This window comes from Myotis yumanensis, unplaced genomic scaffold (genome assembly GCF_028538775.1).
Source record: "Myotis yumanensis isolate MYYU_CA2020_CCGP unplaced genomic scaffold, mMyoYum1.0.hap1 SCAF_10, whole genome shotgun sequence".
In the NCBI taxonomy this organism is placed as follows: domain Eukaryota; kingdom Metazoa; phylum Chordata; class Mammalia; order Chiroptera; family Vespertilionidae; genus Myotis; species Myotis yumanensis.
Genome location: NW_027223761.1, coordinates 58992152 through 59012616, shown reverse-complemented (window position 1 = coordinate 59012616; position 20465 = coordinate 58992152). Strand labels below are relative to the sequence as shown.

At 43.0% G+C, this 20465-nt stretch overlaps 1 protein-coding gene across 2 annotated transcripts in view; it reads left to right on the top strand.

Annotated features, from left to right (window-relative positions):
* The window catches only part of FAT3 (FAT atypical cadherin 3), a 524011-nt gene that overhangs the window by 426873 nt on the left and 76673 nt on the right, over window positions 1-20465 (top strand). For both annotated transcript variants that reach the window (XM_070425876.1, XM_070425875.1), the window contains exons 9-12: window positions 1857-5930; window positions 9852-10048; window positions 11067-11220; window positions 13886-14119. In XM_070425876.1, the coding sequence (XP_070281977.1) occupies window positions 1857-5930; window positions 9852-10048; window positions 11067-11220; window positions 13886-14119 (4659 nt within the window). The remainder of the gene's footprint in view (window positions 1-1856; window positions 5931-9851; window positions 10049-11066; window positions 11221-13885; window positions 14120-20465) is intronic.

Here is a 20465-nt window from a genome sequence, read left to right as displayed (position 1 = left end):
AAATAATGATAAGCACAGCTCTTGCCCAGTTGCCAATGGCTACAAGAAGCTGTAGACTCCGAAGAAACAAACAGAGGTTGGTTTCCAAGGATTCAAGTACAGCAGGAGAGAATAAGCAGGAGTGGACTCTAAAAATACAGGACAGTACATTAAAGAGGAAAAGAGCAGAGAGCCCACTTTGGACCTGACATACGAGCCAGAGTGTAATGAGCAGCCAGCAACCATGTAACAGCAGGGTTACGAAGCTCTACTGAAGGTCAGAAGCTGGCTCCTCTTCGCCCCTGCCATGGTACAGTTGCACAGTGCTACTTATTGAAAATTTGCAGGCTTGCTTAGGAGATCATTGAACTTGTGGTCATCACAGGATGCTCATGATTAGGTGGCAAAGGAAGAGTCATCCCAATATGTGGGGCCTAGAATCAAATTCTTTACCTCTTTGTTCGATTTACTTCCTCTTTAAAAATAAGCAAACATCTTACAGAAACGGATTTATAGGGACATGACTTTTTCATTTTCAGACATGGAAAAGTTTATTTAGTAAGAATGAAGTAAGAAGTATGTATACAGCTGTGCTTGCTATATATTTCAATGGACACATTATATAACTGCCTTCTTTAATGGTGACATTTAAACTCTCCATGTGTCTGCCATACTGCAGTACTTCAAAAAGAAGGAATAACCCCAATATAATTGAATAACCAAGATCATTAACTTTGGATTTAAACGAATCTAGACACACAAGCAGCTGTGTTCCTTGAGAAGCATTAGGGAGGCTGATGAGAGAAGCAAAAGCAACTCGGTGAAGGATGCTGCTCCACACCATCCACCACTTTTGAACTACATTCTTTACATTCTTCAAGCTGTGTGTTCCCCATTATCTTCTCCTTAACTTTCCTCAACAATCCCAACCTCACACCCCTGCACGTTTCAGAGACAGAGCTCTAAACTCGCACAGTTTCCAGGTTCACAGCCCTTCCCGTTTCAGAGGTGGCCAAGCGGGCACCAGTTTTTCAGTCTCCTAAGGGTTACATCTCCAGTCTTTGATTTGGATGTTGGTTCCGATGATCAACAGTTTCTACTTCACCAGAAACTTCTGAAAAATTTGACGCCTAGAATGGTTACAGATTGGAGCAACTGCCTTATCATTATTTGTCTAGTTTTATGTCTGTGTGTGCATGTGTATGTTTGGGGATGTTGGAAAATAAGAATCAGTTAGTCAGAAAAAATCCTCATGACTTACAAAGCCAACAGTGACTGGGAAAGAATTCTCCCTGCCTACACAAAACCCCCTCACCAAAGTAGTGTTCCCGATGAACGGGGTTTTGATAGCATGAAACAATACCAATTCCGTGTAGTAAAGCTTACCTTTAGGATAATCTGAAACCAGATGACTGTGTGGTGGTGTTCTGAAACAATTTCTACAGCTCTCTTCCTTATAACATGGGACACAGAATATGGTTTAGGTGAAAATACCTTTTCACTGGTGACATTAGCCTGTGCCAGCCCAGTCTGGTCCTCGTCTCACAAGGCTGAGAATAAGAAAGTTTAAACAGAAAAGTCTCCCCCACGAGCTTTTATTCACCAGGTTTAAAGTACACAGTGCTATGTTGTTGTTGTTAACCCAGATTAAGAAGATAGGGATCTGAAATTCACAATTTTACCAGAAAACTCATTTCAGTTGCTTTTGAATACTCCTAAAAGAGAAGTCACTTGTCTTATTTCAGAATGAGATGGAATGAATATGAAAAATTGCTTTTTGCTTGCCATGCTGCAGTCAAGTAGCCTTTAGATGAAAAGTTAATGATCAAAAAATGACCCAATTGTAACTCATTTCCCCGTTTATTTCCTTATTTTAGGGAACACGGGGAACACATTTAAGATCGAACCAGTCCTGGGCATCATCACCGTTTCCAAAGAACCAGACATGACGACTATGGGTCAGTTTGTCCTGTCAGTCAAAGTCACAGACCAGGGATCCCCGCCCATGTCTGCCACCGCAATTGTGCGCATTTCTGTCACCATGTCTGATAATTCTCACCCCAAGTTCGCTCACAAAGACTACCAAGCAGAAGTAAATGAAAATGTTGATATTGGAACATCGGTCATTCTGATCTCTGCGATTAGTCAATCTACCCTCATTTATGACGTCAAAGATGGAAACACAGATGGGATCTTTACCATAAATCCATACTCTGGAGTCATCACTACCCGGAAGGCACTGGATTATGAGCGAACTTCCTCTTACCAACTCACCGTACAGGCCACGAACATGGCAGGAATGGCTTCCAATGTCTCCGTCAATATTCAGATTGTTGATGAAAATGATAATGCCCCCATTTTCCTCTTTTCTCAATATTCAGGCAGCCTGAGTGAGGCTGCCCCAGTTAATAGCATTGTCAGGAGCCTAGATAACAGCCCCCTGGTAATTCGGGCCACCGATGCCGACAGCAACCGGAATGCTCTGCTTGTGTATCAGATCGTCGAGTCCACGGCCAAGAAGTTCTTCACGGTGGACTCCAGTACGGGGGCCATCCGAACGATTGCCACCCTGGACCACGAAACCATCTCCCGTTTCCATTTCCATGTGCACGTGAGAGACAGCGGCAGCCCCCAGCTGACTGCAGAGAGTCCCGTTGAAGTCAGCATAGAGGTGACAGATGTGAATGACAACCCGCCTGTTTTCACCCAGGCTGTGTTTGAGACAGTCCTGCTCCTACCTACCTATGTCGGAGTGGAGGTGCTGAAAGTTAGTGCCACAGATCCTGACTCCGAGGTGCCCCCCGAACTGACATACAGCCTGCTGGAAGGCAGCGTGGATCACTTTTTAATGGACTCAAATACTGGCATTCTCTCCATAAAAAACAACAACCTCTCCAAAGACCACTATGCACTGATAGTTAAAGTTTCTGACGGGAAGTTCTACAGCACGTCCATGGTCACCATCTTGGTTAAAGAAGCCATGGACAGCGGCCTCCACTTCACACAAAGCTTTTATTCCACCTCAATCTCAGAGAACAACTCTAATATAACCAAAGTTGCTATTGTCAATGCCATTGGAAATCGCCTTAATGAGCCCTTAAAATATGGCATCTTAAACCCAGGAAATAAGTTCAAGATAAAATCTACCTCAGGTGTCATCCAGACCACTGGAGTCCCCTTCGACCGTGAGGAACAGGAGTTATATGAGCTGGTGGTAGAAGCCAGCCGTGAGATGGACCATTTGCGTGTGGCCAGGGTGGTGGTCAGAGTCAGCATCGAAGACATAAATGACAACTCTCCAGTCTTCGTGGGCCTCCCTTACTATGCTGCTGTGCAAGTTGACGCTGAGCCTGGGACTCCGATTTACCGGGTGACAGCCATCGACAAAGATAAAGGTGCAAATGGAGAAGTGACCTATGTCCTACAGGATGACTATGGCCACTTTGAAATTAACCCTAATTCAGGGAATGTTATTTTAAAAGAAGCATTCAACTCTGACCTGTCCAACATCGAGTATGGTGTCACCATCCTAGCCAAAGATGGTGGAAACCCTTCTTTGTCCACATCCGTAGAACTTCCCATCACGATTGTCAACAAAGCGATGCCTGTGTTTGATAAGCCCTTTTATACAGCATCCATCAACGAAGACATCGGGATGGATACACCTATTCTAAGCATCAACGCCACCAGTCCAGAAGGCCAAGGTATCATATATATCATTATTGATGGGGATCTTTATAAACAATTTAACATCGACTTTGACACTGGGGTCCTGAAAGTCGTTAGCCCTTTGGATTATGAAGTTACATCTGTTTACAAGTTGACAGTAAGAGCCAGCGATGCCCTTACCGGTGCCAGGGCTGAAGTCACCGTTGACTTGCTAGTTAATGATGTGAATGACAACCCCCCTGTTTTTGATCAGCCTACATACAATACAACATTGACAGAAGCCTCTCTCATTGGGACACCTGTTTTGCAAGTTGTTTCCACTGATGTGGACTCAGAAAACAATAAAATGGTTCATTACCAGATTGTCCAGGATACTTACAACAGCACCGATTATTTCCACATAGACAGCGCCAGTGGCTTAATCCTGACGGCAAGGATGCTGGACCACGAGTCAGTGCAACACTGCACTTTGAAAGTCAGAGCAACTGACAGTGGTTTCCCATCGCTGAGCAGTGAGGTCCTGGTTCATATCTACATCTCAGACATTAATGACAACCCTCCGGTTTTTAATCAGCTCATTTACGAGTCCTATGTGAGTGAATTAGCCCCCCGGGGCCATTTTGTGACCTGTGTGCAAGCCTCCGATGCAGACAGCTCTGACTTCGACCGGTTGGAATATAACATTTTATCTGGGAACGACCGGACAAGCTTTCTGATGGACAGCAAGAGTGGGGTCATCACACTATCCAACCACCGCAAGCAGCGGATGGAGCCTCTGTACAGTCTCAATGTGTCCGTCTCTGACGGGTTGTTCACTAGCACTGCACAGGTGCATATTAGGGTGCTGGGGGCTAACCTGTACAGCCCCACCTTTTCACAAAGCACCTATGTAGCTGAGGTTAGAGAGAATGCGGCTGCCGGGACAAAGGTGATTCACGTTCGAGCCACAGACGGGGACCCAGGGGCGTACGGGCAGATCAGCTATGCCATCATCAATGACTTTGCCAAAGATCGATTCCTCATAGACAGCAATGGACAAGTCATTACAACAGAGAGGCTCGACCGGGAAAACCCTCTGGAAGGCGACATTAGTATTTTTTTGAGGGCCCTTGATGGCGGGGGAAGAACGACTTTCTGCACCGTGAGGGTGATTGTTGTGGATGAAAATGACAATGCTCCCCAGTTCATGACAGTGGAATACAGGGCCAGCGTCAGGGCAGACGTGGGGCGGGGCCACTTGGTCACTCAGGTGCAGGCCATGGATCCAGATGATGGAGCCAACTCAAGGATTACTTATTCCCTGTACAGCGAGGCCTCGGTCTCTGTGGCCGACCTGCTGGAAATCGATCCTGACAATGGTTGGATGGTCACAAAGGGCAATTTTAACCAGCTGAGAAACACAGTGCTGTCCTTCTTTGTCAAAGCAGTCGATGGGGGCATTCCAGTAAAGCACTCGCTCATCCCTGTCTACATCCACGTCTTGCCCCCTGAAATGTTCTTGCCTTCATTTACCCAGTCTCAGTATTCTTTTACCATTGCAGAAGATACGGCCATTGGGAGCACGGTGGACACCCTAAGGATTTTGCCCAGTCAGAATGTCCAATTCAGCACAGTTAACGGAGAACGTCCAGAAAATAACAAAGGGGGTGTCTTCATCATAGAACAGGACACAGGCACCATCAAGCTCGACAAACGCCTGGACCATGAAGTCAGCCCAGCTTTCCACTTTAAAGTAGCAGCCACGATACCCCTCGACAAGGTAGACATTGTATTTACTGCGGACGTGGACATCAAGGTGTTGGATTTGAACGACAACAAGCCAGTCTTTGAGACGGCAAGCTATGAGACCATGGTCATGGAAGGGATGCCTATCGGCACCAAACTCACCCAGGTGAGAGCCATCGATATGGATTGGGGAGCTAATGGGCAGGTCACGTACTCCCTGCACGCAGATTCCCAGCCCGAAAAGGTAATGGAAGCGTTCAATATTGACAGCAACACTGGCTGGATCAGTACCTTGAAGGACCTGGACCACGAGACAGACCCCTCATTCACCTTCTCCGTGGTGGCGTCCGACCTAGGGGAGGCCTTCTCTCTTTCTGCCACGGCTTTGGTCTCTGTCAGGGTGACAGATATAAATGACAACGCCCCCGTCTTTGCCCATGAGGTGTACCAAGGGAATGTGAAGGAGAGTGACCCTCCGGGAGAGGTGGTAGCCGTCCTCAGCACGTGGGACAGAGACACTTCCGACATCAATCGCCAAGTGAGCTACCACATTACAGGTCAGTCTACCACCCTTGGTTTTCACTATGGGCTCTGCCTTCTAGAGATGGAAGGTGGCAGGCAATGAGAGTAGGAGAGAAGAAGAAGGCGAGATGAGAGGTTAAGAGTATTGATTCTCTGGGGCTGAGGAAGAGATCTGAGTTGATACAGTTGTTGGTTGTTCCTCACTCAGCCTTGATTTGGAGTTCATTGGTTTGCCTGCAACTGGTTACCCAGATCGGTACCCAGGCCTTGAGTCACTTTTTATCATTGCAAGTGGAGTGCAGCCAAACTTCTCAGCTGAAGAAGTGAAAATAACAGCTCTTTTTTGCTGTTATTTTAAAAATATATAAGAGGTGTATTTTTAACTATATTCCTTTTCCCTACATTTTTAAGGGGGAAAAAAAGCAAATAGCTGTTTCCTCTGATAATGAAAACTCATATACGTTCACATTTACAAATTAGAGAGCCAGGTTTGACCTTCTGCTAAAAAAATAAAATAATGTTATAACTCTAAGCCAAAGATATTTCTCCTGACAGCTCATTTTTCTTGGATCCCTTTCCTGTCTTTCCAAATAGTAAGTAGCAGTTCAATGGGAAAGCCAAGATAGACAAATGAGGTCACCCAGAGGGCACAAAGTATGTCACCATTGCTCTGAGAGCCTGAGGATTTCATGTCAGAGTGAAGAAGGGGTGTCTTGATCAGGGGCAGCTTTCCGGGGTGATTGGCCTTAAACTACAAAGAGGAGAGGGTTGGTGGTGTGGGAGCAGTCTTCCTAAAACTATTTTGTGGTTTTAAAACGAACATTTTGATGTTGTGACATTCAAAGGCAGAACATAAGCCAAGTGCCAAAAGATTTTAAAGAATCCATCAATACTTGTAGTCAGGTGGTTTCCCTTTAGAAAAACTACATTATTCACCGTGAAAAATGAATTAATTAGAATGCCCCCAGGACACGGAGTCTGCTTAAGTACGTTGGTGGGAAAGTTAATTAATCACTGCAGAATAAGATCCACAGGAGGGCATATGCGTCCGTGCTAGCGACTGCCACACTTCTCCACGGTACGGCATATGCGTCCGTGCTAGCGACTGCCACACTTCTCCACGGTACTCCCCCTCTTCATGGAACTGTTTGCTTGATGTTTTCTGTTTAAAGCTATTTATGCATTTCATGCTTTAGCTGATAACTTCCTTTTTATTAAAATGTATGTTTCTGCAATAAAGACATGAGCAATAGTGGTAAAGAGAAATAGGTGAGTAAAGCATCACTTTGATTTCATTTGCATTCAGTTGCAGATAAAAAGCTTCTTAAGCATTCTAAGGGATACTCTTCTATTTGGAAGAACTGTTACTCAGCCTTAATTATTTATACATTGTCTCTGAATGGAAGATTTAAAGGGGCCAGCCTATCAACTTTACCGAGGTAATGAGAACAGAGTAGCTTAAAGCTACTGTTACTGTTAGCAGTGCCAACCACCAACTGATTTTAATGAGATTTAACTTTTGCTCTTGATGTAGCACAACTTGGCTGTGCTTCCACAGATTAACAAAGGACCATTAATCATTTTATTTAACAAAAGAACAGTGTGGGCCTGCACCAGAAGCATCGGCGAGGTTAAATCTGTGCATGCTGAATATTCAACCACAGTCTAACTGAATCCTAGCCAGTGATGGAGGAAAGTGATCTCCCAGGGAGGACCCCAAGCCTCACGGAAGCAGATTTCTCACCCTGGACACTTGACATTCTGGGCAGATAAGTCTTTGTCATATAGGTGGCAGTTCTCTGCCTTGTAGGATGATTAGCAGTGTCTCTGGCCTCTACCCAATAGATTCCAGTAGCTCTACCTCACAACCCCTGATGTGACATTCAAAAATATCTTCAGATATGGACAAGTGTCCCCTGAGGGGTGGGTGAGGAGGCACAGTCACTCCCAGCAAAAACCCACTGCCCTAGAGGAGGGTGCACCCCCTCCTTTTCTGCACTGTCTGCCTAGTATAGTCCATTCATCCTGTGTTAGCCCCACACCACTGAGACCCCAGACTGATCCCACCCCCCACCATGCCTTATAATCCAGGGCGCAGTCTGGCTCTCAAAATGCCACCCTTTCCACTCCATCCCCTCGACAGGACCAGCAGCTCTGCCCTGGGCTTTTTTAAAGATTCATTGTAAGAAGGCAAGTTCACTCCAGTGAAGTAGCAGCAGGATGCAATATGTTTCTTATTTATTTGTTTACTGTCAGTTTTCCCCACTAGAATGTGAGTTCCAGCAGGAGAAATTTGGGTCAGTTTTGTCCACTGCTGTAGCGCCACTGCCTGGAGCCGAGTCTGGCCCAGGGCAGGTGATAAATACTTGCTAAATGGCTAAACCAGGGAAACAGTGATGATTTAACTGAATTCCAGGCTCCTTGCCAGCTGTCTGGTTCAGTATTCCTCCTTGTTTGAAGCGACATTATTTTCCTCTTTGGGATTGGAAGGTCAAGCATTTTCTTCCCTCTTGTTCCCATCTTCTGCAAGCCACTGTGGTCCCCATGCAACTCAGTGATGCTGGAAGTAGTATTGCTGGGACCACTGTCAGTGTTTCAGCATCATCCAAAGCTGCTCCATTTCACCTCTTCTCCTTCTCTCCCGCTTTCCCCAGCTTGGCTCTGATAAATTTGATCTAATTGTAGTGCTTATCTTTGAACTGTACCTTCAATGACCTGTCATTAGGGCCCTTTAATACTAATGGGTCTTCCTCTGCCATACCAACTTCTTTCCCCCAAAACCCAGTCCTTATAGGGAGAGTGCAGCTGTATGATAAATCTTTCATGAAAAGATTCCTTAATAGCAGAAACCCAAAACACTAATTCAAAAGAATATATGCACCCCCATGTCCACTGTAGTGTTATTTACAATAGCCAAGATTTGGAAGCAGACAAGTGCCCATCAGGAGATGAGTGGATAAAAAAGATGTGGTACATTCACACAGTGGAAAATTACCCAGCTGTAAAAAAAAAAAAAAAAAAAAAAAAAAAAAAAAAAAAAAAAAAAAAAAAAAAAAAAAAAAAAGGAAGAAGAAGAAAATGAAAGGAAGGAAGGAAATCTTTTGTGACAGCATAGATGGACCTGGAGAGTATTGTGCTAAGTAAAATAAGCCAGTCAGAGAAAGACAAGTACCATACAATTTCACTTCTATGTGGAATCTAATGAACAAAATTAACAAACAAAGTAGAAACAGACTCATAGATTTGGAGAACAGACTGACAGCTGTCAGAGGAGAGGAGATGGAGGTTGGGGAGCTGTGTGGAAAAGGTGAAGGGCTTAAGAAAAAATTAAACTCATAGACACAGATAATAGTCTGGTGATTACTAGAGGGAAAGGGGGGTTGGAGAGGTAGGAGAGGGTGTAGGAGGATAAATGGTGATGGAAGAAGACTTGCTTGGGGTGGTGAACACACAATACAATATAGATGATGTATTATAGAATTGTGCAACTGAAACCTATATAATTTTATTAACCAAAGTCACCCCCATAAATTAAAAAACATTCTTCAATAGAACTGACTGTCTTTCCTTGATTATCAACAGCTAATGAAATTGTCTTGGTAACAAGAGCTACGGTGTATTACATCCTCTCTTGAGACAAAGTGGAAAGACGGTTGTATCATCCTGAGAAGGATTGATTTCACAGTTTGAATTTGATTGTCCTTAAGGGGAACTAAACAAGAGCTCACCTCCGGCTTCTCTAAGTGCATTTTATTCTCTTGAAAGTTACTGTTTTACTTTCCACACAAGCCAAGCATATAAATATCAGGCTTTCTTGCACAAGAATCAAAAGGAAGTGAGAATCGATTGTTATTCAGTATCGTAAATGATATAGTTTGCGGGGCACCTGGATGACCCTACGCTGGCCTCTCGCTGTTACTGCACAGCTTCAAAACTTCTTTTTTTTTTTACTGCAGGAGGGAATCCCCGAGGAAGGTTTGCCCTGGGGCTGGTGCAGAGTGAGTGGAAGGTCTATGTGAAGAGACCTCTAGACAGGGAAGAACAAGATGCTTACTTCCTCAATATCACAGCCACCGATGGGCTCTTTGTCACACAGGCCATGGTGGAAGTGACTGTCAGCGATGTGAATGACAATAGCCCAGTGTGTGATCAGGTAAGTTTTGTGGCTATCGCAGATAGATTGCTCCTTTTCTAAAACTAAATCAAGACCCATTTCCCTTCTCTGTTTAAGGCCAAGCTAATTTCTGCTCTGACCTGCTTAGTTAGTGAGCTCTAATTGGATATAAGAGGCTAGGAGTTGGAGTCTTGGATGAAATATTATAAACATGGAAAGAGTAGAGGAGGTAGCATGAATCCAGTACATAATTTTGCCCACAGAAACAAAAACAAAACCATGAGTCCTAAAATTAAATAATTTTAGAGGAATCATGAAGGACCTTAAAGGACTATTCTAAATCATTGATCTCATAAAAGAGAAATGGATCCCTCAAAAGCATAAATTACTTTTTTTTGTAAGTTTACACAGCTGGTTCATGGCCATGTTAGCAATGAACCCAGATCCTCAAGGTCGTCATGAGGTAGCTTTTCTATCACATAACAAACAGGACAGTCAGTGCAAGGTGCCAATACTAGGTTTTGTTTTCTTCTTACTGAAATTAAGTCCCTATTCATTTACCTTTCTTCTTTTAATCACCATCTGGACCCAGAGCCACAACATTGGTGTTCTGTAGCTTAGAAAAATGCAAATAGACTTAATCTCTCATACTAATGCCAAATGCTAGTAGTGGCTTTTTAAAGAGTTGAAGGGTCCCAGGGATTCACTGGTGCTTAACAGAAAGAGGACCATGGTCAATATGAGTCCTGCGTCATGGTTGCACAGGGGCAGGGATTTTTATCTGTTTTACTCAACACTGTACTCCTAGAATCTAAGTAGCACCGAGCACATAGTAGTGCTCAATCAGTATTTGTTGAATGAGTGAGCATGGGAGAGGCAGGGCAAGAGACATACCATGTTCCATCCTATATTGTAAAATGGTTGGTTCTATGATATAAGAAAAAAATAGTTGAAGCTAAATTAGGTAAATGCATCTAAATCATTTGAATGCATGCTAACTGTGGCAGTTGCCCCAGAAATACTAATGATGTAATTACTTTTCTTTACCTTTGACTAGGTTGCATATACAGCATTATTTCCCGAAGACATTCCCTCAAATAAAATCATCCTGAAGGTCAGTGCCCAGGATGCCGATATTGGATCCAATGGAGATATACGATACTCACTCTATGGATCTGGACACAATGAATTTTTTCTAGATCCAGAAAGTGGTAAGGTGACATTTATTCTTTGGATAAATGCCATTGTTAGTCCAGGAGAGAAGTTAAGCTCTCCTATGGTCTCATCAATAGTGCCTAACTAATACACAAGAGCCTTCATATGATGCCTGGCTATCTTGGGCTCTAAGAAATACTAATTGTACATGCTCTGGTTGGTGTGGCTCAGTGTATTGGGCATCATCCTGTGCAGCAGGAGGTTGCAGTTTTGATTCCTGGTCAAGGGCACATGCTTGGGTTTCAGGCTCGATCCCTGGTAGGGGGCATGCAGGAGGCAGCCTAGCAATGGTGTGCTCTCACATAGATGTTTCTCTGTCTCTCCCTCTCCCTTACTTTCTGAAAATCATTAAACTATTCTTTAAAAAAAAAAAAACACACCTAATTGTGCATGGTATCTGAAGATGGCTGCTCTGGAGCACACAAACTTTATTTGGCTTATAAACTAGCTCTGATTTACTTACATTTATTAGCATCAAGTAATCAGACAGGTCTACTTGCTTCTCCTGTTCCTCATAGTCGTTGAGTTAAAGCATCTGCCCTATAAAGAGTTTAAACAGAATGACATCAGCAACACAAGTTGCCATGCAAACCAGACAGCAATGCAGAGTAAGGAGAGTTTTCCCTGTTGAAATCCCTTTTGGGTCCCTTCCCGATGCTTATTAGCACATTTGTCTGGTTTTCATTAAACATTCCTGCCTCCAAAGTTATGAGCCTTCAGATTTGCTTACACAGTCAGGTAAAATGTATAAAGTGAAAGGTTATGTACACCACAGCAGATGCCGGCACTGAAGGCCAGGGCTAATGGAAAAGACATTTTCTATGGAGGTAAATTATTTCAGTGTTATGCACTGGATGGTTCACCTACTGGAAATTTGTAAATGAAGTATAAAGATGGGACAACTTGCATGTTCCCAGTGTTGTCTTGGTCCTATTGAACCACGAAACATTGAGACTCCAAGAGGCAGCGGTTACTCCTTGCTCACTCCCACAGCACCTTTATTCTACTTGGAAGAACTGAGCTACTTAGGAATATACTACTTGTCCATATGTGCCTGGTATTTATGTATTCAATAGCTAACACTCATTGGGTAGCTAGTCGACATAAAAGGACTTATGGCATATTTGTGGTAGACTCCAAGATGAACAAAACAAACCATGTCAAGGGAGGAAGACAGACCAGTAAGCTAATAATAATAATGATAATAATAGACAGAATGAAATGAGTGACCCAGGGGAGGTATTAGAGGAGGTATATCTGGGCTCAGAGGAAGAAGTAGGTAATATTCTACTGAGAGGAAAGAAGAAACTGTTTTAAAGAGCTGACATTTGAATGCAGCCAGGATCCTAGTAAGTCAGACAGGACCCTGCAGGGGGCAGCAGGAGCAGAGGACGAGGCCCACCCAGGGAACGCCACGGACAGCACTGTCACTGGTGAGAGGGGCTGTAAAATGGTTTGTGACCGAAGTGCTTGCTGGGAAAAATAACTTTAGCTACATCATGGAGGGTCTTGAATGGCCCAACCAAAAAACTGGCTGTTTGGGAGTAGGAGAGGGAAGTGATCTAACCTATGTTTGAGAACTGGCTGGAGCAAGGAAGCCATGGGAGGAACTGCTTTATGAGTCGGGCTGGCATGGTCCACACAACTCCTGCTCATTTTATTTAAGTATAAGAATACTTCATGAGTCATTCTTTACACCAAATAGCATTTATTCAGGTCTTGATGTTTAACTATTAAATTTTAAACAACCACCACAAAATCTCCAGGGGGGCTGACACCCAGCACCAGTACAGCTGTTCCAGTGGTTAAAATATATAACCTACCTCCATGTTGATTCCTAATAGCTGCTTCTCTGAGCTCCTCAAATATTCCTCCACCAGAGCCCTCCCCACCAACCACAGACCGTTGCACAGTCCAGCTAGCAGGGTTCACCTGGCACAGTAGGGCTCCTTCAAGTCCTCTTTGTGCTGAAACCAGCCTCTGTTGGGATTGTTTGTTTTCCTCTAAAACAGCGGTTCTCAACCTGTGGGTCACGACCCCTTTGGTGGTCGAACGACCCTTTCACAGGGGTCGCCTAAGACCATCCTGCATATCAACATTTACATTATGATTCATAAGAGTAGCAACATTACAGTTATGAAGTAGCAACGAAAATAATTTTATGGTTGGGTCACAACATGGGGAACTGTATTTAAAGAGCCAGAAGGTTGGGAACCACTGCTCTAAAAGATGGGGCAAAAAGATGGTGGGTAACAGGAAGCAGAGAGACTGCCTGCCCCTTCTGGGTCTACACATTATTGACATGGTTGACTATCCGAGAACTCAGACCCTGGCCCATCCTCTGGAGACAGCAGAAACCCAGAGACATAGCTGGGGAGGTAGAAGGCGCTATGGAGCTTCTCCACGTGGCCAAAAGGATGCCAGAGGTTTCACAGTGGCATTAATTAATTTGAAGGTCCTGCCGTTGGTTTGTTGTTGCTTCCAATATCACAGGATTTTTTCCCTGATGCTTTAAACCATTTGTTCTATTTTTTGAAATTATGAGACACTTGAGCCCAATATCATTGGTCCTTCCTATGTTGGGATTCTTTATAGAATTGATCCTCTGCTTTTCAAAGAACTTAAACAATTTTTGAAAAGGTGGGCTATTTCTTTTCACAGGCCAGTTAAAAACTTCGTCACCGCTGGACCGGGAGAGGGTCCCTGCGTACAACCTGATTGCCAGGGCCACTGATGGGGGTGGCAGGTTCTGCCAATCTGACATCCACTTGATCCTCGAAGACGTGAACGATAACCCTCCTGTGTTCTCTTCTGACCACTACCATGCCTGTGTCTATGAGAACACGGCCACCAAGGCTCTGTTGACCAGAGTTCAAGCCGTGGATCCCGATGTTGGTAAGTCAGTTGCACCAGTGGGATGTCTCCCTGTCCAGGGATTCAACACATTTTCAGGTGCTGTCTTTCCAATCGTCTCATCAGCCCACTCTGGTTCCTTACCAAGAACATGTACACTGAACCATATTTCAGCTCTTCTGATACCGTGAGTTCCTTTACTTGCAACAAAGAATTTTGAATTTTTTTCTTTTAATCTTTAGAATAAAAATAACAGCTTCCTTACTTGCTCGTTCCTCCTGAACATAGTTAAAATGCTGTATTGTGTGGCAGGGAGAATTCATGTCCATTTCAGTAAAAAATTGCATCAGATGCTTCAGCTGAAACATGACAATCTCAATTTATGCTAGTGCCCCATAGTGCAAAGACCAATAACAAAATGTGCTGCCTGTCTGGTGCAGACGGTTTTAAACTGCCATTTTCCAGAGCATTTTGTTCACATATAAACTGACATTTCTAGTCAGGCTGAGGGTGGGTAAAATAAGAAGAAATGAGATTGAGAGTTGCTAATAAAGTTTGTGTTCAAAACCACTTTACATAATGAGATGGTGAGTTAGACAAGACTGGAGTTAATTGCCAGATAGTCCTTCTGAGAATGAATAGGTTACTGAGGTGACTGCATGATGGAATATAAATACTAAAGGGTATATAGACAGCCTCTTGGTTAGCATTTTAATAGCTGTAAATCAGAGGACGATGGAATGATGGGGTGTGTCTGCTATGCTAAACAGGCCTTTATGTAATTTAGTGTCTTATTGCTTAATTCTGAATTAAAAGAAAAATCACTGTACTAATGGAAAAGTAAATACAGAATAATTAGTTGAAAACAAATGTAAAGTCCAGGGTCTTTGCATATGTCCCCTTAGAGAGATTAGTGACTACACTTTAAATTAATGCTCTTACCTCATCAGCATAATTTTCTAGGCTGGGCACCAATCCTTTAAAATCCGCATATTATAAAGCTTGATAAAAATGATAAATAGGAAAAGACTCTTATTGACTTATAATTATGCAATACCTACAAATGCTCTTTTTTAAAGGAAGATTAGAAAGCATTCTCTGTATTCTCCTTAGCAGACTTTTGGGGGGAAAGAGGAGAGAAATCAAGCAAATGAATCTTTTCATTATTTCAATTTGACAATGTGTAATTGTGCCATAGGTGAGATTTTAAGGTTTAATGCATTTTAATTAAAATGAAATTGAATTAAAATTCCAATTGTAGGAAACTGGAATTTTTCTATCCATTCTCTTCATGAAGGAATTGGGGGTGCTGAGCTCTATCTACTAGAAACTGAGACAGAAGGAGTCTGATTAGTGCACGTGATGTTTCAGAGGGAAGGGTGGGGCGATGTCACTGACTCACCAGGTGGTGTAGTGAAGAATACGTGATTGGCCCCGCCCCTTTTTACTTCTGCTGAGTTGGCTGTCCTTGTTGGGAATCAGAGAAGAAAGGATGGCTAGACTCTGGGTCTTAAGCAGGGTAGAGATGATAAAGCCTTTAAAGGACCAAAGCCAGAATAATGACCTTATCAACACACTGTCTGCTCATTTGCACTAAATGTCAAATAGACGCAGAAGTTGTGAGTGCTGCTGACACCCATATATAAATGGCATTCACCGGGCCATGGTATCAGCGTCAGGAAAACCCTAGCTTAGGATACCAGATCGTGGTTCACTTTTTAGTTTTTGTAGAACTTATTAAGCTTTTAAAAATAAAAGAACTAAGTTATCTGGAGAACAATTTAACTCTTCCAAAAAACACAAACTGAGCACTTGCTCTGTCCTGGACACCATGCTGAGGAAGCTGGTGTGAAGGTCTGGGTCAGAAGCCAGTAGCGGTAGCGTGATTCTGAGCTGTAATCAAACCGACAGTCTCCAGAATTTCACTGGTGGCTTATGCCATTTTCAGCAGTGGCCAGAGAAGAACGCGTACTTCGTTGGGAACAATCCATTTCTCCGTTTTTCGTAAGGAACCACAGTGGAGGCTACCAGGTTGTGAAGTGGGCAATTCATCTCAGGGTCAAACTGAACCTCTGGCCTGAAGCTAATTTTGCACAGGAATCATTAGGCTGAATCCAGCCCTCGCATATATTTAGTATGGCTTGTATACAGTGTTCAAAAAGTTTGAATTAGTTATTAATAAAAGTAAGGAAATTTTTACATGGAAACTTTAGTTTCTGGCATTTTATAAAAACAGCAACAGCCCTCAGAAGCCTCAGCAATTCCAGGTGCACAGCCCCACAGTGGGAGGAGCCAAATAAAAGCTGCCTCCTTCACATCCGGCAGTTTTCAGCCTCCCTACTCCCACCCACTTCACCTGCTTATGTTATTGCTGATCTCAGGGGCCTATTCTCTAAAGTGGCAAGGAAATAACTGGTTTTAAAAAAACTTTTCATTTTGGAATAATTATAGGTTCATAGGAAATTGCAAGAAAAAAATGTACTGCACTTTCCCCCAGTGATAACATCCTGCATAACTGCAGTAAATAATCAGGGGTGTGTGTGTGTGTATGTGTTTGTGTGGCACGCGCATGTGTTTCTATGTAACTTTGTCACCTGTGCGGCTTTGTGTAACCAGCACCACATTCATCCACAACAGGGCTCTAGCTTAGGATACCAGATTGTGGCTCATTTTTTTTTTTTTAGTTTTTGTAGAACTTATTAAGCTTTTAAAAATAAAAGAACTAAGCTATCTGGAGAAGAACAAATTAACCCCTTCATAGCCACACCCACCTCCTCCCTGCATTTCCTTTCTAGACTCTAGCCCAGTGGTTCTCAACCTTCCTAATGCCATGACCCTTTCATACAGTTCTTCATGTTGTGGTGTCCCCCAACCATGAAATTACTTTCGTTGCTACTTCGTAACTGTAATTTTGCTACTGTTATGAATCGTAATGTAAATATCTGATATGCAGGATGTATTTCCATTGTTACAAATTGAACATAATTAAAGCATAGTGATTAATCAAAAAAACAATATGTAATTATCTATGTGTTTTCCAATGGTCTTAGGTGACCCCTGTGAAAGGATTGTTAAATCCCCAAAGGGGTCACGACTCACAGGTTGAGAACCGCTGCTCTAGCCCCTGGCAATCGCTAGTCTCCATATCCATGATTTTGTTATTTCAAAAATTGTATTTAAATGGAATCATAGAGTTTTCAACCTTTTGAGATTGCCTTTTTTTTTTCCATTCAGCATCATGCTTGAGTCCATCCAGGCTGTTCAATTGGTTTTGATTCTCATGAAGAACATTGGCTGCACTTGTATAAATGACAGGGCTGTTTTGTTCATGATACTTCTTTTGTTAAGCATATTCCTTTCCCTGAAAGCAACTGCCTAGGTCAGGAATAAAATAAAACCAGAGGCAGACAATATAATTTCAATACTCATTTTAGGAGTTCTAAGAAATAGCATGGCAATTGTCTAGATTTTAGCATTAAATTCTTAGTTTTCCCATAAAATGGAAATATCTTCAACGCCATGAACTGATGGCATGATACAACCTAGCAATTATAAAACTCAAAGATAAGGAGACGTTTGCTCTTTGGGTTAATATCTTACAATTTAGTCTACCAGGTTCCAACCTTTAAGAGTTTTTTACTCTAGCAAATCCTATATAATAAAAGCCTAATATGCTAAGTGCCCAGTCGTCCAATGACCAGTCGACTGTTCAACCAATCAAAGCATATTATGCTAATGATATGCTAAGGCTGCTCAAATGCTCACTATGACATGCACTGACCACCAGGGGGAAGATGCTCTTACCGGTAGGTAAGCTTGCTGCTGGAGTCCAGCTGATTAGGACTGAGCGAGATGGGCCAGACACGCCCTGGAGCCCTCCCAAGGTCCCTCCCCGGCCCAATCGTGCACCAGTGGGGTCCCTCACCTGGCCTGCACCCTCTCACAATCCGGGACCCCTTAAGGGATGTCGGATAGCTGGTTTCAGCCTGATCCTGCAGGCCACTCCCCTCGGGAGGGCGCCAGACACAAGGCTCATGGCTGGTGAGCACTGCTTTGGCAACAGGAGCCTCTCCCGATAGGGACTGATTGGGCGCAAGCCCATAGTAGGCACAGTGGGGCCAGGATGAGCAGGAGTGGCAGGTAGGACCTGCAGGTGTCATTGGACTGTGGATTTCAGCCCAATCCCCACAGACCACCCAGAGGGACCCCACCCATGCACGAATTTGAATTTATGCACCAAGCCTCTAGTGGAATATAAAGCGTTAAAGTTCAGAGTTAAAATCTATGACCATTTTTGGCAATATGACATGAAAATAAAATGTAAACTTGCACTGGAATATATACTATAGACCATGTTTTATTGAGAGTCCAATTTCCAGATATTTGAAATGCAATAAGACATGGTTCTCCTCTTATGGATGAGAGACATAAAGCAAAAAAAAATGTTCCAATGAGCAACTGACTCCTTTCCGTAAAATGTTTCCTTCAAGGCACAGAACTACTTTCACGGGCTTCAGAGGAACTTGGAGGCTCATAACACATATTATAGCTATTTTCCATTCAATTTAACAGATATTTAATGAGTAACTAGGTAGTAGGTGCTACAGAAGGAGCTGCAAGATTTGCACAGATGAAGAAAAAGCAGTGACAAGCCTCGGGTCATACGCAGTAGAGAAGGGCATGAGTCAGGAACACACATACATTACTAAAAGGCAGAGCTCCCAGGATTTCAATAGGAAGGCATTCAGGAAGATAAAGGTGTAAAGCTGGGAATGGTGGACCCAACTAAATGGAGAGTATCATGTTGAGCAGGATGAAAGAGGTAAATAAGGTGAGAAAAAAGTCTGGGGACTGAGGATGGTGGTTCATGAAGGGAATCATGTACTTCAAACAAGGTTGAAAAGAAATCACCCTGGCCCATGTGGCTCAGTTGGTTAGGCATCATCCTGTGCATTGAAAGGTTGCTGGTTCAATTTCCAGTTAGGGCACATGCCCAGGTTGTAGGCTCAATCCCCATTGGGGATGCATGCAGGAGGCAGCCAATTGATGTTTCATTGTCACATCGATGTTTCTCTCTCTCCCTCTCCCTTCTTCTATTTCTAAAAATCAATTAAAATATTTAATGAAAGAAAAGACATCATCAGCTCTAGGTTTTGGAAATGTGAACCCGATAGAAGCCTCTAAAATGTGGGTAAGGAAAGCTTGTAAGAGGGGGTTAAGGAAGACCACAAGGGCCAAAATTAGAGTGGTGGCTTTGGAATTTAAAAGGAAGAAGCAGAATGTTCTCTGTGTCTATGAGTCATGGGGATGTAAAGTACAGCATAGGGAAAGTATAGGGAATATAGTCAATAATAGTCTAATAACTATGTATTATGTCAGATGGGTATAAAATTTATAAGGATAATCACTTAGTAAGGTATATAATGTTTAATTATTGGGGTATACATCTGAAACTAATATAATATTGGATGTCAACTGTTACTGAAAATAAAAATGATTTTTTTTAAAAGTGAAATGAGATATTTTAGATGTGAACTCTCTAAGTTTTGGGAAGATAAGCTAGGCAAGATGTCAAGCGTGGGCAGAGCTGAAGGTGCTGTATGAACAGAAACAGAATAGGTGGCCTGAAGTAGGACTTGGTGTAGAGAGAAAGAGGAAAAATTGGAGGTAATAGGGAATTAAGAATACAATCCTTCAGAAAAAAATGTTGGGATAAGTTAGCAACTTATGACAAAGTGGGGAGGTCTTGCGTCCAAGGGGTTTACAGTCATAGTACAAATGAACATTCAAGGAATAAGGTAATAAATGTTATAATAGAGTTGCATTGGCAAAAGTAGAACTTTTCTAAGGATTAATCAGCACATATAAAATGTTAGTACAGGTTCCTTTGGGAACATTGATATGTAAGCAATGAATTTTCAACTGGGGCAACTTAGGAAGGGTCTACAAAGTGTCATTAGCATATAAGTTTGGTATTAAAGGATGGGGCTTGAATTTGGATGGGCAAGAACAAGGGGAAAATCCAGTAGTGAGAGAGAGAAAGGCTATAGGGAGAGAGAGAGAGCGAATGAGGACTGTATCAGCCAAGTTGGCTTGGCTACACTGGGGTAATTTTTCTTAAAGTCTCAGTGGCTTAGCACAGCAAAAGTTCTTTTCCCATGTGAAGTACAGGTGACATGGAGATCTGATTTTTATCTTGTCAACACCACATTCTTGAACTTTGGTTCCCAAGGTCACCATTGCAGGAGAAGAGAGGGAAGAAGGAGACACACCAGCTCTTAACAGCTTTAGCTAGGGGTGAAGCCCACGGCACCTTATCACTGTCCATTGTCCAGAACTAGTCTGAGTGAGGTAAGAAAGTTAGGGGCAGCCATGGGATATCTGGTGA